At 29.3% G+C, this 26468-nt stretch overlaps 1 protein-coding gene across 1 annotated transcript in view; it reads right to left on the bottom strand.

Moving 5' to 3' along the window:
* The window catches only part of LOC112689538 (metabotropic glutamate receptor 2), a 310121-nt gene that overhangs the window by 198457 nt on the left and 85196 nt on the right, over window positions 1-26468 (bottom strand). The window contains exon 3 of the mRNA XM_025563298.1: window positions 25474-25619. Coding sequence (XP_025419083.1) covers window positions 25474-25619 — 146 coding nt within the window. The remainder of the gene's footprint in view (window positions 1-25473; window positions 25620-26468) is intronic.

Here is a 26468-nt window from a genome sequence, read left to right as displayed (position 1 = left end):
AGAAAACGACAAGTGAAACGCGAAACTGAAGTCGTCGTCTTCGCGAACGAATTGATGCGTATAATTGAGAGTAGGTATGACGACAAATATGCGCTCGGACGGGAATGCTACTAATTTTGCTATGCTAATATTTCGTTGATTTTTACAATTTATGTATTCAAGCGATAATGAATTTTAAGACAGTATTAATATTGCATGAAATATTCTCCAGATTGATAAAGTGACTTTTTGAAATTTATTCTCGAATACTATGATTAAGACATTACAAATATATTCGAATATTATATAATAGAAATTAATTAAAACGAAAATATAATTCACATAGCTTGACTGTTATATCATGAATTGATTTTATGCCCTTATAGATTCTGTATTCAAATTTTTTATTAATCGTAATGATGGAAAAATCGAAAAGTTATTACTATCTGGCATATGTAATGCATCTAAAATGTTCAGATCCTCCGAAGAGAAGTATTATTTCAATATAATTCAAGAATCTTTTTTCATAATATGCTCATCATTTTTTTACACAGATAGAAAAATATTTAGTAAAATTTTCACGAATTATTGTTAAAAAAACTAAGATGGCGATATGTTTTCGCTTAGTGTTTAGTTGTATAGTCAGAATAATAAATTTTATTGGTAACGAACTTAAATGTTTTTGAAGATAATTCAACGTCTAGTTTTTTTTTAACCGTAGATCGATTTTTCTCCACCCATATAAAATACGAAAGTTTAATTTCAAATACAAAATTTCGGAATCACACTAAAATGGCTATAAAACCTAACCAAACACACACTTATTGATTTTCCTGCATGAAGCAAATTTCAAATTAATATATAATTTCCATCAGTACATACCTCTTCCTCTCCCCTGTGGCTGAAATTTAAGAATCGCTGGACAAAATGTACGCGGCATAAGGGTATATTAATTGAAAACGACTGCGGATTTATTTCAGACGATTTTTTCATACCTGACGTCTTAAGGGTTCCAAAAACGCGGTTCTCCGTTCATCCATTAGTCACATACTTTGCTGCTTGCAAGAAAAATCCACTCGGGCACGAGGTTATATTGGTACACGTGATCCGCATAACAATATCATCCTTATGTGTGGAATTTAACAATCAACGGTGGCGTCATCGATCGGATAACAATAAAAACCAATTTTATGCCAGGCAACTGTATATTCGTATACTCGGAACTTATAGGGGTGCAAGGAAATAAGGAGTCTCTGTCCCCCAAAATCTTGTGGCACTTAAGAAATGCTTCACCTTTATAATTTATCTGAAAAGTTCAGTGAAATGCTCAACTATTAGGTAAAAATTATCGTTCACATTGAAAATGACCGCACAAGTTATAAATACGTTATAAAATGTAAAAATAAATAAATAAAAATTGTTTAGTTTTATAATTATCAACTATAACGTTTCATCGATGATCGACAGTAGCAGATCGTTCTGAAAAACTGTGTTTAACAAATAACTGGCTACATCTGAATTGGGTCCCGAATTTAAAATTACTACACTAGTTAGGTCCCGAATTATTTTAGGTACAACACTAGTTGGGTCCGGAATTATTTTAGGCATAGATACACTAGTTCCTATATATATCCTAGTTCAAAATATTTTTTGATTTTTGATCTATTTAGACTATAGGTATGGTTAAAAATGTTTTTTATAGTTTTTTTTTCATTAATTTTTATTTATATTATTTAATGATTTTTTACATTTTTAATATTTTTACCAACACAATTTTAATACTTTATATTTTAATGGAAAAGAAACTAAAAACAAAAAAAAAAAAACTATAAAAACATTTTTAACCATACTTGTGGTCTAAATAGATCATAGAAAGTCCTAAGTCTGGGAAGGAAAATGGGAAAGAAAATGGGAAGGAAAATGTTAGTATAAAGTAGTACCTACCAAAAAATATTCAGGAACTAGTATAATACCTAAAATAATTCAGGACCCAACTAGTGTAGTGCCTATAAAAATCCGAGACCCAACTAGTACACTACCTGTGATTAGCCCCTAGTACTCGGGACCAAGGCCGTATCTAGAATTTTTTTTCGGGAGGGGTCCAAAATATGTACATTGTAATTTTATTGAATTTAGATTTTAAATTTTGATATTTTGTTAAAAATAAAACAGAAAAAGATTTAATCTTCTCTTATTAAAATTAATATAATATTTTCATATGATATTATGATATAAAATGAATAGCAGTCAATGATTAATTGGAGCTTAAATCATTTTTGACTGAAAATATTTATGTTGATATTAAAAATAAATAAGTATTTTAAACGTTCGTAAAATATTGAAGAAATTTCGGGGGAGGGGAGGGGGGGTCCAGACACCCTGGGCCCTCCTTCAGATACGGCCTTGCTCGGGACCCAACTAGGATGCTCCGAAATAACTAACTCGTATTAAATATTATTTATACATCATACATATAGCACTTATGTAGATACACGGAATGCTAAAAGTGATCGGGGATTATTTATATATTATAAATATAGCACTGATGTAGATACACGGAACGCTAAAAATGGTCAGGGATCATAGTCGTTGCGTTTTTTTGACATTTTAATCCCATTGTATACCTGCTGAATCATGTTTATCGTGTATCGTGCAACATGTGGTTTTCTCCGAACTGAAATATAGTATAAATATGCTTAATTTTACAAATAAAACAATATGCGTATCTGTATTGGAAAAAAAAATCTCCAATTATAAATATCTGCATATTTATGAATATGAATATGAATTCAAATGTTTGTTCAATAAATAGCACGATAGGAGATGAAAATTCAATGATATTATGCGTCTGGTATTGCGGAATGCAGTACGTAGATATATGATTACATTATAGTTCTAATAATCCTAAAAAATTCAAAAACATTTTTTGGTGGTTAGGTATTAAATAAACACAAATATATAAATTAATGTGGAACATATCGAAAAAGTAGTAGCGAAAATAAAACAGTTAATAAACAGTTGCGATGTAGTGTATCGAACGGCGTACATGAATGTATAAACACTATTTTCAATAAGATAAGTTTACTTGTTATCCCTCGACCATATGCCTCATGTTGAATTTAATATACTAAAAGATGTAAATAAAAAAATAAGCAAACAATAAAATACAAATATTTATCGGTTTTTAAAATAATTGCGAAAAAATAAAAAATGTATTTTGCCTGCAATAATTTCTGAGATTTCCCCGTTTTCTTATATTTTCGAACGTGTTTTCAATATTCAAAATCGACAAAGGAATTCAAAATTATTATGAACCTAAACATGCATTGTGCCTCCTCACCGCAACGCATATAATACCAAGTTTACATTTGAGCATATGTTGTACTCAAAGTAGTACATTCGGCCTACGAGATTTATGTGCGGTTCTGTTTCCCGACACGTTTCTGAATGCTGCTATTTTGACACTTCGACAGTACACGGCTGTGAGCTTACATTATTGATCTAAAAATACCGGAACCAAAAATAATATCAATATATATATATATGGTTGCATAGGTGCTCAGAGGTGTAGCGTAAATCTTCAATTCAAATTAGTATAATTGAAAATAAATCAAAAACGAACGATTGCAATCTGTGTATATGCGTGTGCGTGCGTGCGTGCGTGTGTATGTGTGTGTGTGTGTGTGTGTGTGTGTGTATGTGTGTGTGTGTGTGCGTGCGTGCGCGCATGCGTGTATATTTCAATAGACAACTACCAGTGAAATATATAAATCAGTTCGATTTTAAAATACTTTTAAAAAGAAATCGCAAAAACACAAAGTCCAATTACTTGTCTTTTTAATTTTCTTTAAAAAATTTACTTAAGAATGTATGTAAAGATAACAGAAGCACCTCGAGTATTAAGAGTTTATAGTTGGTTATAAACTAATAACAGATTTAAGCAAGTATTTAAGTTTAAAATAAATACAATGAAAATTATAGATCCATATAAATTCTCTTATAAAGAACCACGGATGAAAGTTTAAAAGATATAAAGCCTACATAAAAAACCCATCGGGTGAATATCGGAACTCTTCCCACCACATTCGTAAATCGTATCAAAAATTGTACACGACTAAGAATTGAAATAGTTCAATCGACAAACATAATTGCATATATCGTGATGCGTCAAAGAACCTTAATAAAATATTGTTTGAAAACTTCAGTGAAAAATGTAAAATTTTGTTTTTGTAAATGTAAAATGTAAAATTAGATCACTGAAAGCCTGATATCGTTCCAGAGAAGTGGTGGATTGATATTTCGTAGAAGAATGATGGGCACGCCAAATTTCAATGTAAAAATGCATGCCTACCAAATCAAGTGAATTTAAGATTTGAGACCTGCAGTTAGCTCATCAGCTGGTGTTGAACGTACTATAACTGGTAAGGTTTGTTGAAACCTTACCAGTTATCTTAAATTATTAAAATTAATAATAATATTAATTAATTATTTAATTATTTACCTTATCTTAAATTACCGGACAATAAAATGAATGCGTCACCGAAGGTCTTTTGATTTCCTCGTATTAGTGTTATTATTACCACAATAATTTTTTACGCACTAATTATTTTTATTATTGAAAATAATAGCAACTATCTATAAACAAAAATTTCCATCGTAAATCTCAAAATTTCTGTTTGAGCACCCCCCGGGGTTGGGTCTTTCACTTTTTAACTTAACCTATCTTCTGCCTGTGGGTAGAACACGATTCCGTACGTTTTGTACCCAAGATTTTAGTGTAACGTTGTCAGATTTCTAAATAAGTTAAAAAATTATATAATTATAAATGTAATCTATTAATTTGTATAACACATATACGTATTATACGTCGTAGATATTATATAGTATCGGTCGACATCAACATCGTCTTAAAGTAAATCGCAATAACACTATTAGATTTGATATGGTTATTAATCATTACAAAATAGTTTATCAGTAACAAAAGAATATATTGGTGTATGTAGGTACATCAAAACCAAAACTACTGATAATCTACAGCATACGACATAATATCTTAATAATAAATTAAGATAGGTATCAATGTTTATTTTCCCTAGTCGTCGCATGCCAGTCGATAACCACATCGTTTTGCGTAAAGTGCGATGCGTTATAAAAATATAAAAAATAGTGAACATGGAAAATTAAGTTAAATTTATAATTCAGAAAAAGGAAAAATGCCCAGTTTCATTGTCCACACCCTTCAGTTCATTTGGTTATAGCAGTTCTAAAGGAAACACAAAAAGAGACTTGCACGAAAATAAGATCTGTGTCTAAAGGACGTTTGAATCAAATGGCCTTAGCCGACAAACAGCAATTACATCACACAATAACCGAACATAACAAATTTTTAAATCATAGAAATATAATAAAATATTTATCAAGTATTTGTATTAAACCATTTACAAATTATATATTTTAAATTTTTATATTTTTTTATTTTTAAATGACAAAAATTAATTGATAATAATAAATAATAAATGGCAACGTTGCATGGAAAATCGTACGGAATCGTGTTGTTTTTGGGATCATTTTATAATCCATTGTTTGTTAGAAATCGTACGGAATCGTGTTCTCAAAAAGGTAAAACGTACGGATTCGTGCTTTACCGTTGCCTGTAGGTCGATATATCTCTGTACTAAATTTCGACGCAATCGGTCCAGCCGTTTAGGAATGCATAAAAAACAAACAAACGTACAGAAATACATTAATATATTTATATATAAAGATATAGATTTAATCACTTACAAAGAGTATAAACAAAAACACACACATTGCAGAAATCAAAGCAACGCTTATGCAACAAACACACATCGGTAAATAATTAAATTAATTTTCTTATTAGCTAATATCAGTGGTGGGCGTAATCGATTATGATTACTTTATTAAAATTACATTAGTTATAATCGTTTATTCATTTTTTAAAGTAATCAGTAATCATGATTACATTTTCGTAATTGATAATCATAATCGCCAAAAATATCGCATAGTTACAATTTCGTATTAGGTAACATACTATATTTTATTAAAATTAGGGATTTATAAAACGTCAACTATTTATATGTACATTTTAGAGCCACTTATTACCTTCCGATAAGCTACATTTATATATGTATGTTCCTAATACTCTTTTATCCGAAATTATCTGTAATCTTATGATTTTACATTATTCATTATTATACTAATATTATCATTGTTAAACTATAACTAATGAAGCCCTACTTATCTTAATTAATTAAATTTATTATATAAAAATGTTAAAAAAATTAATAAAAATAATATGTTCTTGTATTGTTTTAATCGATATTTTTTTTCATAATATTTACTCATGATATGTTTTATTTGTTTTTTCTTTTTTACAATATCCTACTTATAACCAATAAGTATAATACACATTAATATCTACATAGGGTATCAAGTGGTGCAACTGACTGCACTGATTTCTCGTGGGACCCAGGGTCTTCTGGTTTTTGGATCAAACACATAAATATAAATATAAATGCATAACTATTCATCCTGGACCTTTAGATTGTTTAATAAAATGTAAAAAGTTAGCTAAGCCAAATATGCAAACAAATATAAATATATAATAACTAATAATAGATATCAATAATAATTTTGATTAGATTTGAAGTTAGTATCAGGGCTCAGGAAGCCGTCCAAAGATTTATATGCTAGAATGTTAATATGTTATGTAATTACAATATATATAATCTATAAATCTAATCTATATATACTATAGAAATAAATTATGTTGAAGTGATAGATATATTTTGTAAAACAAGTCAACACATATTCGATTCCTTAAATCACTGATCAAAATTATTATTAGTGATGAGTCGAACTGTTCGAATCTCGAACCGAACCGAACCGAACCCTTGATGTTCGATTCGGTTCGAAATTCAAACTCGGCATGAAAAAAAATTGAACCAAACTATCAAGCATCTTCTACTGTTCAAAAATCGAACTTGAAAATTTTTCGAAGTAGACATACTGGTCACGACAGTTCGAAACCATATATTTGTACAATTCTTCAAAAGTTATTTTTTAAAAACAAAAATTGATAATGATTATTTAGAAATAATAAGACTATTAGCGATAGAAAATAATAATTTGTAAAGGGTACGTTATGCATTATTTATAATAATAATGTTATTTTCCCAGTCGCATGTTACACATCCATCCTCTGCCGACCAAACATTAATAAGTTGTTTATCGCCCATAGAGGTGGTGTATCTACATCCATAAATTAACTATTTTGTTTTTATCATATTTATTGTAGAGGTTAAAATCTATTTTGGGTAAATTCATGGTAATATCCCGATACCGCGACTGTGCTGTTAATAAAAACATGTTAACAACTTACGTCTTACATTATAAATTTTACTAATCATTCTATATTTGTGAATTATAGTTATTATTACTATTTTTTTTATATATTATTAAAATATACTGATTGTATTGTCATGTTACACTCAATACTCAATACTCAATGAATATTTTATAAGCTACAAGACAACACGAGAGAGTACAATACTGATTTTGAAAAATAATAATAATAAGAAATAATCTAAAATTTAAATGTATTGTAAATAATACAATTACTTAGACTTAATAGTTAAAATTTAGAATAGGTAATACGAAAATTTAAAATGCAACAGTAATTAATAATTATGGTTGATTTAATTTGTAGGTAGGTACAATGTACATGATAAAAAGTATTGAGTTCGAGTTCGAGTTCAACTTAAAATTATAATAGGTTGGGTAGAAAATATGAAGGTTCGGTTCAGTTCGAGTTCGAAAAAATAATTTAAAGTTCGGTTAAAGTTCGGTTCGATTTGAAAAATCAGAGTTCGATCCATCACTAATTATTATGTACCATATGTTGTCCTATTATCTTTGAAATATTTCATAATTAACAAGTTATTGTATTTGAAAAACTGCCCTGTGCAATATTAACCGGTGAAGATTGTCTTTTTGTAAAGTTTTAAATTCAAACCTCTATTAAAAAAATGTTTTACAGAAATTTGTAATTTTTTTAAATTGATTTGAGGTAAACAGGCATTTAAAAATGTATTAGGGAAAAAATTATTTAAACCAAAATACATTTAGGGGCCCTATAATAATTATAATTATTAAAACTGCACGGGTTCATAGAAAACCTGTAGGTGCTACTGATAATACATATAAAATGTACTACAATGGTCAATACACTACATATTTTTAAATATTTATGTCAAAATATAGCTATTATTTAACTTAGACCCGTTATTGAAGTATTATTAATCATTAAAACTAGTCATGATTACAAATTATCACATTTTGTAATCGTAATCAACACTATGATTACATTATTACTTGAATCATTTAAAATAATAAAATAATTTGATATTGTAATTATTAATTACATTAATTTATCTTATGATTAATAACTACAAACTGTAATCGTAATCGTTAATCATTAATCAGATTACGATTTGCCCAACACTGGCTAGTAGGTAATTGATTTATTTCCGTGATAACACACGATACTATCAATAAGACCGTTTGAAACATAGATGTGCGCATTTTATAAATAATAACAATTGTACACCAATCGTCCGGTAAAAATGTTAACTTATTTGGGTTTGAGTAGTATTATACCAATCATTCATCGTCGTATACGTCCGAGCGTGTTCACCGAAGCCAATTACCACAAATATCGATTGCAGTATTCAATAGCTATAAAAAATAGATTCAAAACTTTTATGCTGTGGTGGCAACATGACTCCGATTTTGATCTCGAACTGTTCAAGGAAGGTGCTAAACAAGTATGGTAACATAATGACAAATAAATTAACCCGAGTCATTCAAAATATCCCCATATTTTATGGAAATCGAATCCTGTTTGAGAGTTAATTTTGATTATTGACCAGGCAGCGTTATTGCTGCTCTAGATTATTTTTTTGTTATTTTTTAAAACCATAATGAATTCATGAAATTCTTGCATTGTATTATCTATCAAACGTTCATAATAACAATTGTACAGCGTTTTTTGTTTCGAAAGCAGTTTGCTGAGAAAAAAAAGTATAGTAATTACAACTGTAGTATTCTGTTTTAATAAAAAAGGGAAAACTAATTTTAAAAAGCATTTCTGAAATCAATTTAAATTCTAAAATAACTAAAACACAACACAAGTAAACGGGTAAAAAACAATGCATACTATTTTTTTATGCTCCATTTGCAATATTTATTATTTAACCAAACGCCAAGAAACTTTATCAGATATTACGCAATCAAAACGTTTTTATTATTTAAGCCAAAAATAATTTTTAACGAGGTATTCACATCATACTACTTTGGCGTAAGTTAGATAATATTATTTCCTCCGTTCGACCAAATTTACGCGTGATATCCGTTCCATTCAACCATATTAAAATGCATCGGAAAAACATATTAGTATAACAATTTTATTTAAACAGGCTATATCTGTCATCACAGAACGCTTGCGTGATAAAAGAGACACCTATCCTTATCTAAGTATTCATGCAGACCACGAGCTTAAAAAACTGTCACAAACTTGGGAAAATTCGGTAAGGAAAAATGTATTTTTAGAGCCTAGTGAAATTCGCCAGATAATTATTGCGAATGTTCAGCACATCAAATTCGATGGTTAGTTCGAATTTCAGTATTATTCTTTATTTTAGAAGATAAACTTAATCATAATACGCATGTTCTAGATGCCACGATTTATCAAATCACTACGATTGGCATTGGTTATAAACAACACGAACATTATAGCAAATGGCTAAGACAAACAATTTTGCTGTGTAGGTGAGTTGTTTTTTTTTTTTTAAATTATTGCTTTGGTCTCAAATATAATCGTAGAAAAAAGAAGATTATATCTTCCATTCGGTTCTAATTGGCTACAATGTGTTTTTATTCAGTTGCATTATGTTCTGAGAACGGCATTTCCTTAGGGATAACATCTTTAATTTCGTTCTCAATGAACATTTTAATATTTTAATCAAGTCCTTTTATTGTAGTGGGAGTTAGCCTAAGTTCATTTTTTATTTCAGCCATATACTTTAATTTTCTACAATTTATTTCTAAGCTGATACATTTATTTATAAGAATTTAATACAATTTACCTATGAGTATATTGATCTATTCTAAGTTTAATAGTAAGTGAAAAAATAAGTTTAGGACATGATAGATCGTTATAGGTGTACAGAATCAAACTAGATTCTCAACACTGAAAAAGCAAACTCAAATAGTTCTTAATTTGACATTCAGTTAAATTATTTAACTGCATACGCGTGTATCAGGGTAACATATAATATGATGTTTTAAAAGCCGATTGATATTCTATTAAATTTCCATCTCCCCACCACCACAAAATTACATATTGTCGGACACCGTAAATTTAAATAGATGGTATAAATAAAAAAATCACTTTGTTGATCCTTCGCAATAAACTAAGAAAGTCAAGAAGAAATTAAAGTAACCAATAAACACGTCTTCACTTCGTGCACCAATGTAATTTAAATTGATATACTAATAATTGTTGCATCAATTCATCTTATGTAATATATAATATATATATATATATATATATATATATATATATATATATATAATACTCAATAATAAATAACTAATTGTTATAATTATATATTATACTTCATTAAATCATATAATAGGTATAATGTTTTTGTTTAATCACGAGTTGTAATAATAATGAATCGTTATAATAATATTCAATGACATTTGTTGTAGATTTGAAAGAATTTATAACGAATCAGTGGTACCAGAATGGAACGTGATAAAGTTTGATATTAAAAAAATGAGAATAATTAGGATATAATAAAATATTTCGAACTAGAAATTACTTCAATTGAAATAAAAAATGCATTTGTATTATAACAATACTTGAGAATTTTACTTTTCAAAGTATTATTCACATTGTAATAATGTATACATATAAAATATGTATATTAAATAAAATTTAAACGTAATTTTTATTATAATTCAATATATTTTGTATTGAAGTTTACAAAAATTATTAAAATTTGAAAAAAATGCATTTTTAAAAAAAATAGGTATCTATTTGTCAGTCATTAATATGAGTCATCATTATCAGAAAATTTTTGAAATTTTTTACTTCTGGTAGTTTACCCTTAGTACTTTTTTTTAAATAAAAATCATGAAATAATAATATTCTTATAAAATATTATTCATTCAATATTTCAATTACACTATTATGCAAGAAAAAAAAACTAAGGTAAGGTTAGGTCACTAATTAAATATTGCATAATATAAAACTGGTTATTTAATAGATCAAAGGTACAACTGATATCTTACGATCCAAACAGAAATTGAAAATCATAATTACTTTTGAACAATCTTCTTTTAGTGAAACATACAAAACAATCATCAAAAATAAAAGTTCTTATTTATAGTATTACTATATAATATGTGTAATTATTAACGATCGGTTTTAATTTCCAAAATCATCATAAATTATAAAAATGTCTTTTGTGTTTTTATATTTTACAATTGATTTATGAATTTTTATTTTCAACAACATACTGGTCTGTTTTATTATACATTTAACATGATGTAGTTCTTTTGTACGCTTAATATATTTTTTTAGATTAACATCTAACATTGATATGACATAATAATGTAAAGGTATTTTGTTAAACATTTCTTTATAAAATAGTACGATGATGAGTTTTTATTTGAAAACAATGTATTTGTCATACCTATAAGAGATAGATCACATAATAATTTCGTTTGTTAAAAATTCCGATACAGTTGTTTTTTATTATTCTTTGACTCAACATTTTGATATCTATGGAATTTTTTTAATTTGAAAACTATACAATACATTAAATTTAGAAATGTTTGAAATTTTATCTTTTGTTAATGTACGTAGTGACTGAAAATGCAGTTTAAAACTACAGAACATAATTTATAGTGTGTCAAAATTAAAAATAAAAAATATGTAAAAATATATTGATTTATATCGGTCAAGATATCAAGGTTATTCAAACCCAATTATAAAATAATCTGATGAAACAAGAATAAACTGGGAGGAATTACCCCGAAAATCATTAGCATCACGTCGTGAATCATCAGCACTATGTTATAAAGTTAGTGAAAATAGATTTGCGCAAATGCTAGTGTAGATCACGCTTTACCATTATTATTAATCGTAAAAGCTATTAAAACATGGTGTTTTAAAAATGTTAATCGACTTCCAGGGGGTACAAAAAAAGTGCATGAATCAACTCCAAATTATTTAATGAATGGTACTCTAATGAATCTATACCTAAAATCAAACAAGAAAGAATATGTAAAGAAATAAAAAGAAAAGTTATGCTTTTTTAAGATTATGCACCATTTCATATTTCTACTGAAAAATGCAATATTCTTACCACATAATAATGTATTGTTTTTTTCTTACAAATACTACTGCAATAATTCAACCTATGGATGAAGGAATAATTGAAAAGCTTAAACGGATTTAACAGATTTATAGAAAACAAATATTACGTTTGCTGTTAACGGATAGCGAAGAAAATTTCATAAGTTTTTATCAGCACTCTCGTGGCGACCGTTGACCATGAATCATTGTTCACCACTATATTGTTCCGTAATTTCTAAACTACTCAAACAATTCTGCTCCGATTTTTATCATTCAAAAACGTATTTCTCGTTAAAAGTGATCTTCAACCAAATCAAGCGCAACGACATCCAACCGAAGCAGTTCTGGCTTCTAGCTCTGGTAACTTTAAACAAATTAATTAGGTACCTCTATTTAATTGTAATCGTTATCTACGGCAGACGCACTCGGCCGTCCGTCCCGTTAATCGACGTTCGATTGCGCAACGCACTCAATAAGCGATAAACCACCATGCCATCACAAAAATCTAAAACCGTCGTATCTCCACTTATCATTTCTAAAGCACGTATACAGAGCGTGCCAAATAGATCGCCTAATCAATCTTTAAATTCTGATCCCAACGATGGCTGGATCACCCCCACTTCAGAAAAACGCACAATTACTTCTATATCTACCCCAACTTCAAGACCGCAAGTAACAAAAAAAGTATTTGTTACTCAAAATCGATTTTCCTTATTTTCGGATACGATCGACGCATCCGAAAACAATCCACAACCCGAAAAAATGGACCAAGAACCTGAGCAATTAGAAAACTCTGCCGCACCTACCAAACCCCCACCACCTATTTTTATTCGCGTGGTTAATGATTACAAGGCTTTCTGTGACAACATTAAGCAACTTACGAATGGTGAACCCTTCGTATGTAAAAGTTCCATAAAAGGTATAAAACTCTCTACAAGCTCACCAGATTCGTATCGTTCTATCATTAAATTTCTACAATCCAATAAAGCTGCTTTTCACACTTATCAACTAAAACAAGACAGAGCCTTCAGAATAGTTATTAGAAATCTTCACCACTCTACACCAATTAATGAAATAGAGAAAGAACTCTTAGCGCTCGGGCACATGCCTCGTAACGTCACAAATGTTTTTCATAGAACCACGAAACAACCTCTCCCGCTCTTTTTCGTTGATTTGGAGCCTGATATCAACAACAAAGATGTCTTTAAAATTGACCACCTTTACTATACTAAGATAAAAATTGAAGAACCCCGTCCAAACAACCAACCAATTCAATGTCTCCGTTGCCAAGGCTTCGGCCATACAAAATCATACTGCAACCACCCGCTAAAGTGTGTTCGCTGTGGAGACTCTCATGCGTCTGAAAGCTGTGTAAAATCTGCTGACCAACCAGCAACATGCGCACTATGTAGTGGTGCCCACCCAACCAATTACAGAGGTTGCCCTGTGTTCAAAAAAATTCAAGCTGTCCACCATCTCAAAAGGTCAAATCCAACTCAAGCTAACCTGAAAGAAATACCCTCTACTGTAAAATTCACTAATGTAAACTCTACTTCCAAAATGAACACCCAACCCAAAAAATCTTATGCTCAAGCTACAACAACCGATTTACCGAGCCAAGACATCCCCACCAACGCATCCCAAAATCCCGACCACCTAGTCCACCAAATGGCACTCTTTCTCAAAAACTCTTTCTCAAAAACTTCCAATCCACCATTAATCCATTGATCTCTCTACTTACTACTCTCATTGAAAAATCAATTTTGTCTAATGATAAATAGACAAAATAATATTCCTCACTATATCTCAATCCTTCAATGGAATGCTAATGGACTAGTGCTTCAAAAAAACGAACTTCATGCCTTCCTCTCTATAAACTCCATTGATATTTTACTCATCTGCGAAGCACACCTGACACCAAACTCTTCTTTTTACATTCCTGGCTATACTACATATCAATGTAACCATCCCGATGGCTCTTCCCATGCGGGTTCTGCAATATTATTAAAGTCAAATATTAAACATACCATTCTTCCCCCATATCAAAATAACGTCATACAGTCCACTAACATCTTCCTAACACTAAATCATATTCCTACCACTATCTCATCGACTTACATCCGTCCAGGCACTAAATTAAATCCAAATGATCTCGAGCACTTATTTAATTCCCTCGGTACTCACGTCCTGGTAGGTGAGGACTTCAACGCCAAACATCCCCAGTGGGGTTTTAGTTAACCTAATACTAGAGGTAGAACTCTCAACAGATTTATCCTTGATCACAATCTTAAAATAATATCTCCTCCTTACCCTACATATTGTCCCTCACTTGCCAATAGACGTCCCGACGTTCTAGACTTTTTTATCACTACGCTCCCTAGCCACATAAAGTACACTATTACCAATTCCTCAGACCTCTTTTCTGACCATACACCAATATTACTCACTCTAAACGATACTTCAACTGCTACAAAAAACCACCCAACTATCACTCCGGGCAAAACAAACTGGAAAAAATTTAGTCAAACTATAGAAAATGCCATCACTCTCAACATCTCCTCAAAGAACACATCTGACTTAGATACTGCAGTTCACTCTTTCGCAAATATCATTCAAGATGCTGCACTCGAAGCTTCTAAAAACAACTCCTTCTCCACTCACACAACCAATGTTTTACCCTCACACATAATACAACTCATTACAGAAAAGCGTCGAGCCCGCCGTATATGGCAAAGAACACACTTGCCCAGTGATAAAAAGCATTTCAACACTCTCATCAACTCCTTAAAAAATATTCTTCGAAAATACAATTCTGAAAAATTTCACAACTACTTGGAATCTCTCTCTAATACAGACAACTTTCTTTGGAAAGCCACTAAAAACATCCTAAAGGAAAAAAGTAAAATACCTCCACTACGGTACCCCGATAACTCCCTAGCCTCGTCAAATCTTGACAAAGCAAACTTATTCGCATCAGATCTTGAAAATAGATTCTCACCACATCCAAACTTTCTCACTAGAAGCCACTACTCTAATATTGAAGCATCAATCCTAAACACTCTCTCAATGTGTCTCCCTACAAAACATACTTCCCCTTCTGAAGTCCTAAATATCATTAAAAACTTAAAAAATAATAAATCCCCAGGCCACGACCTGATAACTAATACTATTGCTAAATACCTGCCTAAGAAAGCAATCTTACTTCTCACTTATATTTACAATACCATTCTTCGTCTATCCTATATCCCTTCCATCTGGAAACACTCAGTTATCATCCTAATCTACAAGCCAGGAAAACCTCCTGACCAACCCTCCTCATATAGGCCTATTAGCTTACTTCCTACCTTCTCAACAATTTTAGAAAAAATCATATTAAAAAGAATTTATCCGATATTTAACGATAAACAAATTATTCCAAACGCTCAATTCGGCTTTAGGAGTAAGCACTTCTCTCTTCACCAACTACACAGACTAGTCGACACTATTGCCTCATCTCTTGAACAAAAAAAAATTTTGTTCTGGGGTTTTTCTTGATGTTGCTCAGGCGTTTGATCGGGTCTGGCACGAAGGACTACTGTTCAAATTATTATTTTTACCCACTCCGTTATTCCTCTTACTCAAATCCTTCCTATCAAACTGTACTTTTTCAGTAAGATGTGAAGACGAAACTTCTGACCCACATCCTATAAAAGCAGGCGTCCCTCAAGGCAGTATTCTTTCCCCGACTCTCTATAATATATATACAGCAGATCTACCACAATCTATCAACACTACTCTAGCTACCTTCGCCGATGACACAGCCATAATATCAACCAACTCCGAAATAGCCACCACTACAAACAACCTCCAAGACCACCTAACCCAACTACAAGATTGATTCAGCTTATGGAAAATTAAAGTTAATGAAAATAAATCCACTCACATCACTTTTACCCTCAGGCCTACAACAATTCCTCCAGTCTACATAAATAACCAAACAATTCCCATTGTCAATTCAGTTAAATACCTAGGACTCCTTCTCGACAAAAGACTAACTTGGGCTAATCACGTCAAAGCTAAAAGAACTTCCCTTAACCTCAGGCTTCACAAATTAAGACCACTTCTTCGATCCAAAATCTCTTTAAATAACAAAACACTAATATATAAACAAATATTACGTCCAGCAATGACTTACGGAATACAGCTGTGGGGTACCACTAAAAATTCAAACCTAATCAAATTCCAAGTATTCCAATCAATATCTCTGCGTGTCCTCTTTAATGCTCCCTGGTACGTCAGCAACTGCACCCTACATCATGATCTTGACATATCATCAATTTCCACTCTTGCCTCTTATCATTATAACAAATTTCATAAAAATACCTTTAACCATCCAAACCCACTCATATCTAAACTCTCTTCTTGCACAATACCTGATTTGCATCCTCGTCGCCTCAAACGCAAATGGCCGCGTGATTTATTAAATAATGTCTAGTGCTATTATTATAAAGTTACCTCCCCACTAAGTTTAAATTGGAAGTAGTGTCACTGGACACTCCCTTCCCTCAAGATTTTCATGTCCTGTAATATTCATCTCATCATATTTACTTATTATATAAATTGTATATAGATTGTAAATTTTTCTTAAATAAAAAAAAAAAAAAAAAGAAAAAAAAAAAAGTTTTTATCAAAATTTAATTTTAGAAAATGCATGTTATACATTAGCTGAATTTTTCTAATAACTTATAACATAAAGTAGAAAAAATGTCTGGAATAAATTATGGCCAATTGCAGAAGTAATTCAAGGAGGTCAAGAGCAGTGCTGTAAATTATTTGAGTAAAAGTATTTGAATAAAAGTATTGAATAATTTTTTAAATACTTTCAAAACGAAGTATTTTCAATGCTATTTTAAATACTTTTTTTCTATTGAATAGGTACTTATTTGTATTGAATACTTGGTTTTTTTTTTGGAACATTTTATTTTTATTCAAAATATTTGGTTGGAAAAAAATATTGCTAACTATAATCAAAGCCCGAAGGTTTGTGAAAACCAGGTTTCTAAAAATAGATATTCAATTACAAAATTTCCTTTTGTATTATTAGATAGGTAACTGTTAATATCAGATACGCCTGGTTATACGGGATTACGAGTATAACAAAGATTTTACCACAAATTACTATATAGTTGCAAGCCTACACCGTTTTTATTTATTAAAATAAATGTGTAGTTTTTAACCTACTGGCTACTACGATTATTTCAAATTTTAATATGAGCAATTCTAGCCATAATATTGATGATGAAAGTGATTCAGAACCACATAATGCATCTCTTTCAACTATTTCTCTGCAAAATGTTAGTTTACCATGGCTTAATAACTCCAAATATTTTTTTAATAAAGTATTTGAAAAGTATTCCAAAAATTTTTTTAAAGTAATTGAGTAGTATTTGAAATACTATACAATTAAAGTATTTGAGTAGTATCTTAAATACTTGAAAAAAAATGTATTTGAGTATTTACTTAAATACTTTTTAAAAGTATTCTTTACAGCTCTGGTCAAGAGGTACAAGAGATTAACGAAATCACAAATTTACTAAAATCAACCCTCGGACTTCAAAGAAATAACGAAATTGAAATGAAAAACTGGCTAAAAAATGATACAAATAATTTAAGATTTAAGAAATTGAATGACGATAAAATTGTTGAGTCAGTAAAAGGTCAGTAAAAGAATCAAAACTGCTTACTAAAATTGAAAATGAATATGATGACGCCGAGAACTATTATATACTAGTATGATATTAGTCCTTCGTTGGGTGGGAGTGTAATATGTATAGTATATAACTAATTTGTATATTAAATATAAAATAATAACTTATAATGGGTATATAACTTGTCTAAACTTTCCTAGAGTTTAATACAATCCAACATTTATTATTAAAATGAATAAAGGATTTGGCGGCGAAAAAATATCATTATTATTTCAAATAAATACGTAGATTATGCGTACATTATATTTTTACTCTATTTTATATTTTTTATTATTATTATATATTTTATAATATGTATAAATATTATATTGAGTATTATACCTAGTAAATTAATTTTTAACTTTATTTTTTTATTTCTAATGGTTATTTGATTATCCGTACTCCCCTCGGTATCAATTAGTGCGAATAATCGACGCTCCACTGTATACATATGATGTACGAGTATAAACCATATATATATATATTTATTATAAACCATAATATTTGTATTTTGTTAAAATTTAAATCAGTTTCATCAATAAATACGTTATTTTTCGTTATTTTTTTCATTTTAGTTAAAAAGATTACTAATTTCATAAACTTTATGTAAAAATATAAAACCTAAATAAATATAAATATTGACGAGTACCTAACAAAAAATTAAACAGTTTTTATAAAAACAAATATTTTTTAAATGTGGTTTTTAACATTTTACTTATTTATTTTTTTATCATATACTATATACCCCCTCAACAATCATTCATATGTTTACTTTTAGAATCATAATATCGTGTAATCGAATAATCGATTAATTAGATTTGATAAAATAAAAACATTAGTTTTATACATTTTAAATTATATATTTTTATACAAAAATAATAATTTCTTATTATACATTTGAATAAATTGAATATGTGCGAAAATAGCAAAAGATATCATTTTGTTATTTCTTATTTTATTTTAATTTTAAGCTTTGAATGATATGAAATCAATCCTACCCCCAAAAACTAGAACATTTTAATGACTCTAGATACAATATGACTATTTTATAACTATAATTTTTATATTCATCATTGTAAGTATTTAATTTAAATACTGAAACAATATATTTGAAAATATAGGGTCAGGTGGGGTATTGTGAATAAGGGTGATTGTAAATTATGCTGGTATTTTAATAAGAGAAATAAATTACAACCGTATAACTTGTTAATATTACTGTTTAATATATTTTCTTTCACCAAATATATTGATTAGATACAGCAGTTTAGAGGTTGCATCTTTAGTATTATCAATTACAAAAAAATCGTTGAAAAAAAGTATTACACACATTAATTTGCTTTTTTTTTTTGTTTCTATTTTTTGTTTACTCGTTCAAAATGTAAGTATTGAATTGGTTTGAACTTCAATTACATGACTTTATCCATAAAAAGCCATTTTTCATGTTCAATATTTAGTATTTCAAGTATTTGTACACTTTTTAGCATGTTTACATTTCCCCCTGTAAATTTATACAAAGGGGGAATTGTAAATATGTAAATGGGGCAATTGTAAATTTAAAAATGAATAGTTGGTAATATGCCTAACACCTAAAACATTACTAATTGTATTTATCTTTAGGCCTCAAACCTGCATAAGAAAGAAGAAGCCCCCAGTGCACACAACTATTGACCTAGAAAAAGCAATTTTAGCAATAACTTCATGCAATAAAATATACTAACAGGTTTCAGAAAAGTTTGGGATTCCTGCTTCTGTCATATTCAATAGAATAAAAGGCCGTAAAAATCCTATTGTGTGCTCTATTGAACGAAAATGAGCTCTGAATGATGCTGTTGAAGGTATTTTGGTAAATTGCTTGAAAGTAAGAACACAAATAGGCCATCCTTGTGATAAAAATGAACTTTAGATATTGGTTTGTGAGTATGTAACTATAAACAATATTAAGACTCCATTTCATAACAATAGACCAGGAGAAGACTGGTGCTATAATTTTTTGAAAAGACAACAATTTGTCATTTAAGAAGCCTGAGCAACTTCAAAAGCTACGCAAAGATGCTAAAAATTCACATGTTATTTATTACTTTTATAACAATCTTATTACAATTGTTGTTAATATTGAAATGAGTTTTATATTTAATGGTGATGAAAGTGGGTTTAAAACAGATCCTTTTCGCTTAAAAGCCATCGGAGATAAAGAAAAAACATTAAACCGTATTTCAGGAGGTTCTGGACGTGAGTCGATAAGTGTCTTGCTTGCATATCGACTGACGGAACTTGTGTCCATTTATTATTTTTAAAGGTGCTTCAGTCCAGGGTAGTTGGACCTCAGAGAAAGCATATCCAAGAACTACATATGGAGTCTCGCAAAATGGGTGGATGGAGGAACCACTTTTCTACAATTGGTTTAATATAGTGTTTGTAAAACATGTGGAACAAAAAAAAAATTAATTTTAAATCAAAGGCTACAGCTTTGTTGCTGTATGATGGCCATTTTTCACATATAAGTGTAAGAATTATTGAGACTGCACTAAAAAATAATATTATTTTGTTTAAATTTCCAAGTCACCTCACAGATAAATTACAGCCATCTTATAAATGTGTGTTCGGTCCTCTAAACACTTTGTGGGAAAAAAAATTAATTAAATTTGGTAGATTAGTCATAGGTAAAGGTCCTGGAAGAGTTACAATATCCAAATTTACTGAAATACTTGGCAGTTTATGGTCTGAAGTTTACAAGTACTGGTGTGTTTTCTATTGACAAAACAACATTTTCCTTGTTGGATTTTGATCCTATAGATTTGAATGAGTACTTAAGGCACGAGATAGAGAAAAACATTATAATACCTTCAACAATTTCCTACAATCAAAAGTGTACATTTGATGTAACACTTCGTGTTCTTGAATCTGTCATGAAATTAACTTCAACTAGTTCTATAAACCAAGATGTTATATCTAATGAAACACCTATTTTTTTCGATTTTGAAATGGGAGTACCTACTACCAGTCCTACTTGTAGTAGAAACCAAACCTTAATGTTGGAATTGGAAGAGTTACAATCAAAACAACCTGTGGACATTATCAGTATTTTTTCTAAACAGTTAATAGAAATGCAATCAACAAGTACTGAGCCAAACTACACTGAAGTAGTACCAAGACTCAAAACAACTCAATATGGTGAAGTTATAACTACATAAGAAGTATTAGAAAGATTAAAAGAAGCAAACCTTAAAAAAATACAAAAAAACGCTGGAACTGGTAGAAAAAGAGGGAGGTCTTTAAAAAATCGATGTGTGGAAATATCTGATGAAGCTAAAGATACTGTAATAATTTATATGACATGTGACACGCTATTTTATGAAGAGAAGCATAACGATTTACAGGATTTACAAATTAATGAAATACAATGTGAAACTGTTGTGTGGAAAAGTATAAAAGCTAGAAAATTTTTATTGGTTAATTTCTTAGGAGGGCATCGAAATAAAATACAATTTAAATATGTGTGTTTGATGCAAAGCGTAGATGATGATGATCGTGATGTGGTAATCCAAGGACTGAAAAAAGTAGATTGTATTGGAATAGTTTTCAATTAATGATGGTGATATGTGTATTATAACTTATGAAATGATTGAAGCAATTTTGACAGATCCTAATATTATAATGAAAGGCAGAAAAGTTGTATACAAATTTAAAGGTTCTATCAAAGTAAATGAAAAACGAAATTGTAATTTAGTTGTAAGTTTTATTTATTAGTTATTATGTTTATCAAATGTTTAAATTTTTAGTGTTACCTAACTGTTAACTTATCAAAAAAAAGTTATTTTTTTATAATTTTAATAAACGAAGAAAGATTGTACATTTAATTTAAGATCTCAGTTGCATATTATACTTAATATAAAACTAAAAAAGTAATTGGTGCTATGTTAAATATTAAGTTAGAAACAAAAGACTGTTATAATTCAAAAAAGTAAAAAAAAATTTATTTACAATTACCCTTGTGTTTTTTCATTGAATTTAAGTGTTCTGTTCACAATTACACCGAATTTTAAATTTTGGTGGATACAATTAAAAAAAATACTATTTTATTTTTAAAAATATTCATTTTCATTTGCCCCATACAAAATTTGATGATTGTCTTATGGCTTTAATATGTTCATTTACATTGACCCCAAAAGAGGTAATGGTAAATGCCTGGGGTAAATGTAAATTGCAATTGTTTTAGATTTGAGATTTTAAATTGACCAAAATTGTATTGGAAATATATTTATTCCGTCTACTATTATTGATATTCACTAATAAAATCAATTTATGTATAAGTAAACAGTCATAAACACAGCTTAAAAAATACTTTTTTAAAATCATTTACAATTACCCCACCTGACCCTTAGAAGTCTTATGTTATAATGTGATGTATAAAAAAATAATCTAATGTATACAATTTATTAACTCACACTATCTCGTTGAGTATTTCCACGTGAAATAATGTATGAATAAATCATGAGCAACAGTTTAGTAATTTATTTTTCTATATTATAATGAATGGAAATAAATGCTCAACAGTATTTTTCAGTAGGGTTTCTATCCAATGAATCGAATGTACATATTGCTCAATTTAAATAATAATAATTTGTTTTAAATGTATTTTGTTTCTCTTTTTTTTGATCAATTAATAATTTAATTATTCCACAAGTTTAAACGAGTTGACACAATTTTGCGTGCTTACAAAAATGTAAGCCAATTAAACAACAATTTTTTTGGCATTTGCATTTTAAATGTTTTATGTATATTATTAGAATGAAAATGTTTTCAACGTAATGTAGATAATCTTCAAAAAATCAATAGCCAGTCATTTTTCTGTACTTTAAAATACATAAATCGTATTGTATATATGTCGCATCCATTTCGCATTCTTATCCGTTTCGTGAAATGGATAGAAATTTCATCCAGTTTACGAAACGGAACTTCTATTTCTACACATCGCGTAATTATACAATGTGGATAAATTTACACGAAATGGACACGGATTTTTAGTAGTACGGAATTTGTTTCGCAATGTATATGTTACCGGAAATGTTGACATTTAGGAAAGGATGACAATTCCTAATAGCGGAAGGAAATGATATCATTGCCTAGTATATGTTATCATTTCCTTAAAATTCCAGGCAATGATGCCATATTTTTTCATACATGTGATACCATTTATTTTTTTAATTTGATTTAATTAGACTTAAAATAATTATTTTACTATATATAAATGTTAATTACTAATATTATAATAAAATAATAAAATAATATAATAAAATAGAGTAGTTTTTTTTTAACTTTTTTTTTATCAATTTGATTTTTATAATTTCACAATTTTTATATTTTACATTTTATTTTTCGTAGTTACTCAGTTTTATTTTCACATGGCAAACCTCCATGACATTAGAATTACAAATTCTAGATGCCAATCTGCAAGCACACTTGTTCGTCTTGCATTTTGTTTTACATTGAGATTGCATATCAATTAGGTCTATTTGTGCACGTGAGTTGTATGCTGAATGCAAAATTGGTTTAGAAACAAGACCTCTTTTTGGGTTAGATGATTTTTTATGACAGTCGGTACAAAGACTCAAAAAAATCATTATTGTTTCTTTTGTTATATTACAATACTATAATTTTATTTCAGCCATCATACGGTCGCGACCACCGTGACCGATAGCTATATGCGTAGAGTGAAGAATATCGAATAGCTCTTCGTTTTTAACGTAATAACGTATACCGTCATTATCATGGTTCATGGCCTTAATTAAGCGCTCTTTATCATTTATTAAAATAATATCGTATTTACGAATATTTCTATAATCTCTCTTGCATTTTTTTTTAATCTTGGATAGTTTTACATCTTCCATACGACGATCGTATTCCTCATTATTCCTGAACGATTTGTTGTCATCACGCTTATCGCCAATTAGTAATAAAATTGCTTTATTAAATTCATTTCGCATTTTATTGAGATCCATTTTTAACAAACGCACTGAATGTGTAAATAATAAATACGTACTGTACTAAGAAGAACATACTACTAAAGGTGGTATACTGCATGTACAGGTTAGGGACAATTTTAATAAAATACATAAAGATTGCGATAAATATATGCGATATGCGATAGATATTTTCCACACAACCATTTTATCGACGGGTGACGATTACGGGTTTTAGTATGTCGCCGCTACGAGTTAGTTATCGTTCTAATAGTTATATTGTAAAGCCGGTCCCACATGACTTGTAACATCATGAGTTCCAATACTTTCGTGTAAGAAAGTAATGAGTGATAACATTGCCTAATAAACTACGGAAATGATGACAATTCCTAGGCAATGATATCATTTCCTAGGAATTGTCATCCTTTCCTAAAATGTCAACATTTCCGGTAACATATACATACATGTTAAGAAACAAATAATACGTGTATGATTTTTATTAATAGAAACAACTAGTCAGAATAACCAGTGATACTTGTGATACCTTATTAGCAGATAGTAATTACTTATTTAGGTAGACGGAGGTTCATCAGACTCGGTGAATATAATTGTCATAGCCACAGAACAAAAAATGAGCTAAATCGTCTTGGAACCAAACACGGATTAAGGTAAGGCATGTTCAATTCCTCAACTTTTCAACTAGCTATAAATAATTTCATTAACATATCAGATAAAGTAAAAGATTTAAATCTAAGTGAATTAATGTCTTTAACAACAGGAGGGTAAGGTTTTCATTGTTGTAATTGTAAGAGGAAATGTGAAACGTAAAAATGCGCCTAAAAGTTTATTATAGTTTTAAGTTATAATTATTATTTTATTATTTTTAATTTTTTTTTTTTTTTTTTTTTTTGATAATTTACAACATAAATTTACCTAAAGTTTCCTAAAATGCCACAATTATTATAAAAGTTTCTTACAACAAGTTGTTTTTATTGATAAAAATCATACACGTATTATTTGTTTCGTCATTTGTATGTACAAATTACGAAAAAGTTCCGTACTACTAAAAATCAGTGTCCATTTCGTGAAAATTAATCCACATTGTGTAATTACGCCATGTGTAAAAAAGAAGTTCCGTTTCGTTCAATTTCTATCCATATCACGAAACGGGTCAGAACATGAAATGGATGCGACATATACACACTATAAATTACCTATATACATTTTATTTTACACCTATAGGTATACGCTATAAATATTAATAGTTCAATATATTTACCTTGAAAAATTATTAGAGATTCTATGCATATCTTTAGTATTTGAAAAGAATAATATTAATTTTTAATTAATTAATATTTACCTGAGGGATTTTGAAGAGTCGTAATAAATTCGCCACTTGAACAGATGTAACACTTGAAGCAGCACCGACAACGCCAGATATTACTTTTCTTACTTGAGACTTGTTGCAGTGCAAATATTGAGTGTCGTCTATGTTGCTGATGGAACCTGTGAAAATATATTAATTTAATTGAATCGCTTTTTTCAAAAAGCCTCTAAACACCATTAAAATCAAAATCGACTATTTCGCGTTGACTTTTAGTTTTAACATATGCCCACTATTTACTACAGAAATCCCATAAATAACTAGTTTTCTTGCATCTTTCTTATAGCCTTGAAATATTCATTTATCTCAAAAACCCACTAAGCACCGCCGTATTGTAGATTTCTGCGCTAAACGTTCATTGATAATATTTAATAATATAAATAACATGGATAAAATATATATAAATAATTTTGTGTTTGTAATAATATATTTATATTAGTTTCTTAGTGAAAATATCTAATATATCTAAATATTATTATTGTTGATAACTAAAACGAAAACCACATTAATATTATAAACAACATACTAGTCAGTTAACGACACGGCGTGTTTTGTACGTTTATGTTTCACGGTGTATGTTCGTATTTTATTTTAAATATAATTTCGTGGTGAATATTATAACATGTCTATTTCAGAATCTGACCAGGAACCACCTGTAAAGAGGATAAAAGGTATCGTCATTCAGAAACTTATAAACGTAATATAATACATAATACCAGAGTTCATGGTTTAGGATACGTTAACTACAATTGGAAAGAAGTTCCATTGGAATAATTTATATTCTATGAATAGCAAAAATGTACAAGATATCTATCTCCAGACATTAATAGAGAGCAAACCAATAAAACACCGTCGCGTTCTTCCGTCCCAACCTGTTACTGATACAAACAAATCGGAAGAAAGTATGTTAAATCATGAAGTAAATGAAATTTCTATGCAATTTAAAATAAATCACACTTATACATATTATC

Source organism: Sipha flava, unplaced genomic scaffold, assembly GCF_003268045.1.
Source record: "Sipha flava isolate LNK unplaced genomic scaffold, YSA_version1 112_pilon_pilon, whole genome shotgun sequence".
NCBI classification, from domain to species: Eukaryota; Metazoa; Arthropoda; class Insecta; order Hemiptera; family Aphididae; genus Sipha; species Sipha flava.
This window is presented reverse-complemented; position numbering and strand designations above follow the sequence as displayed.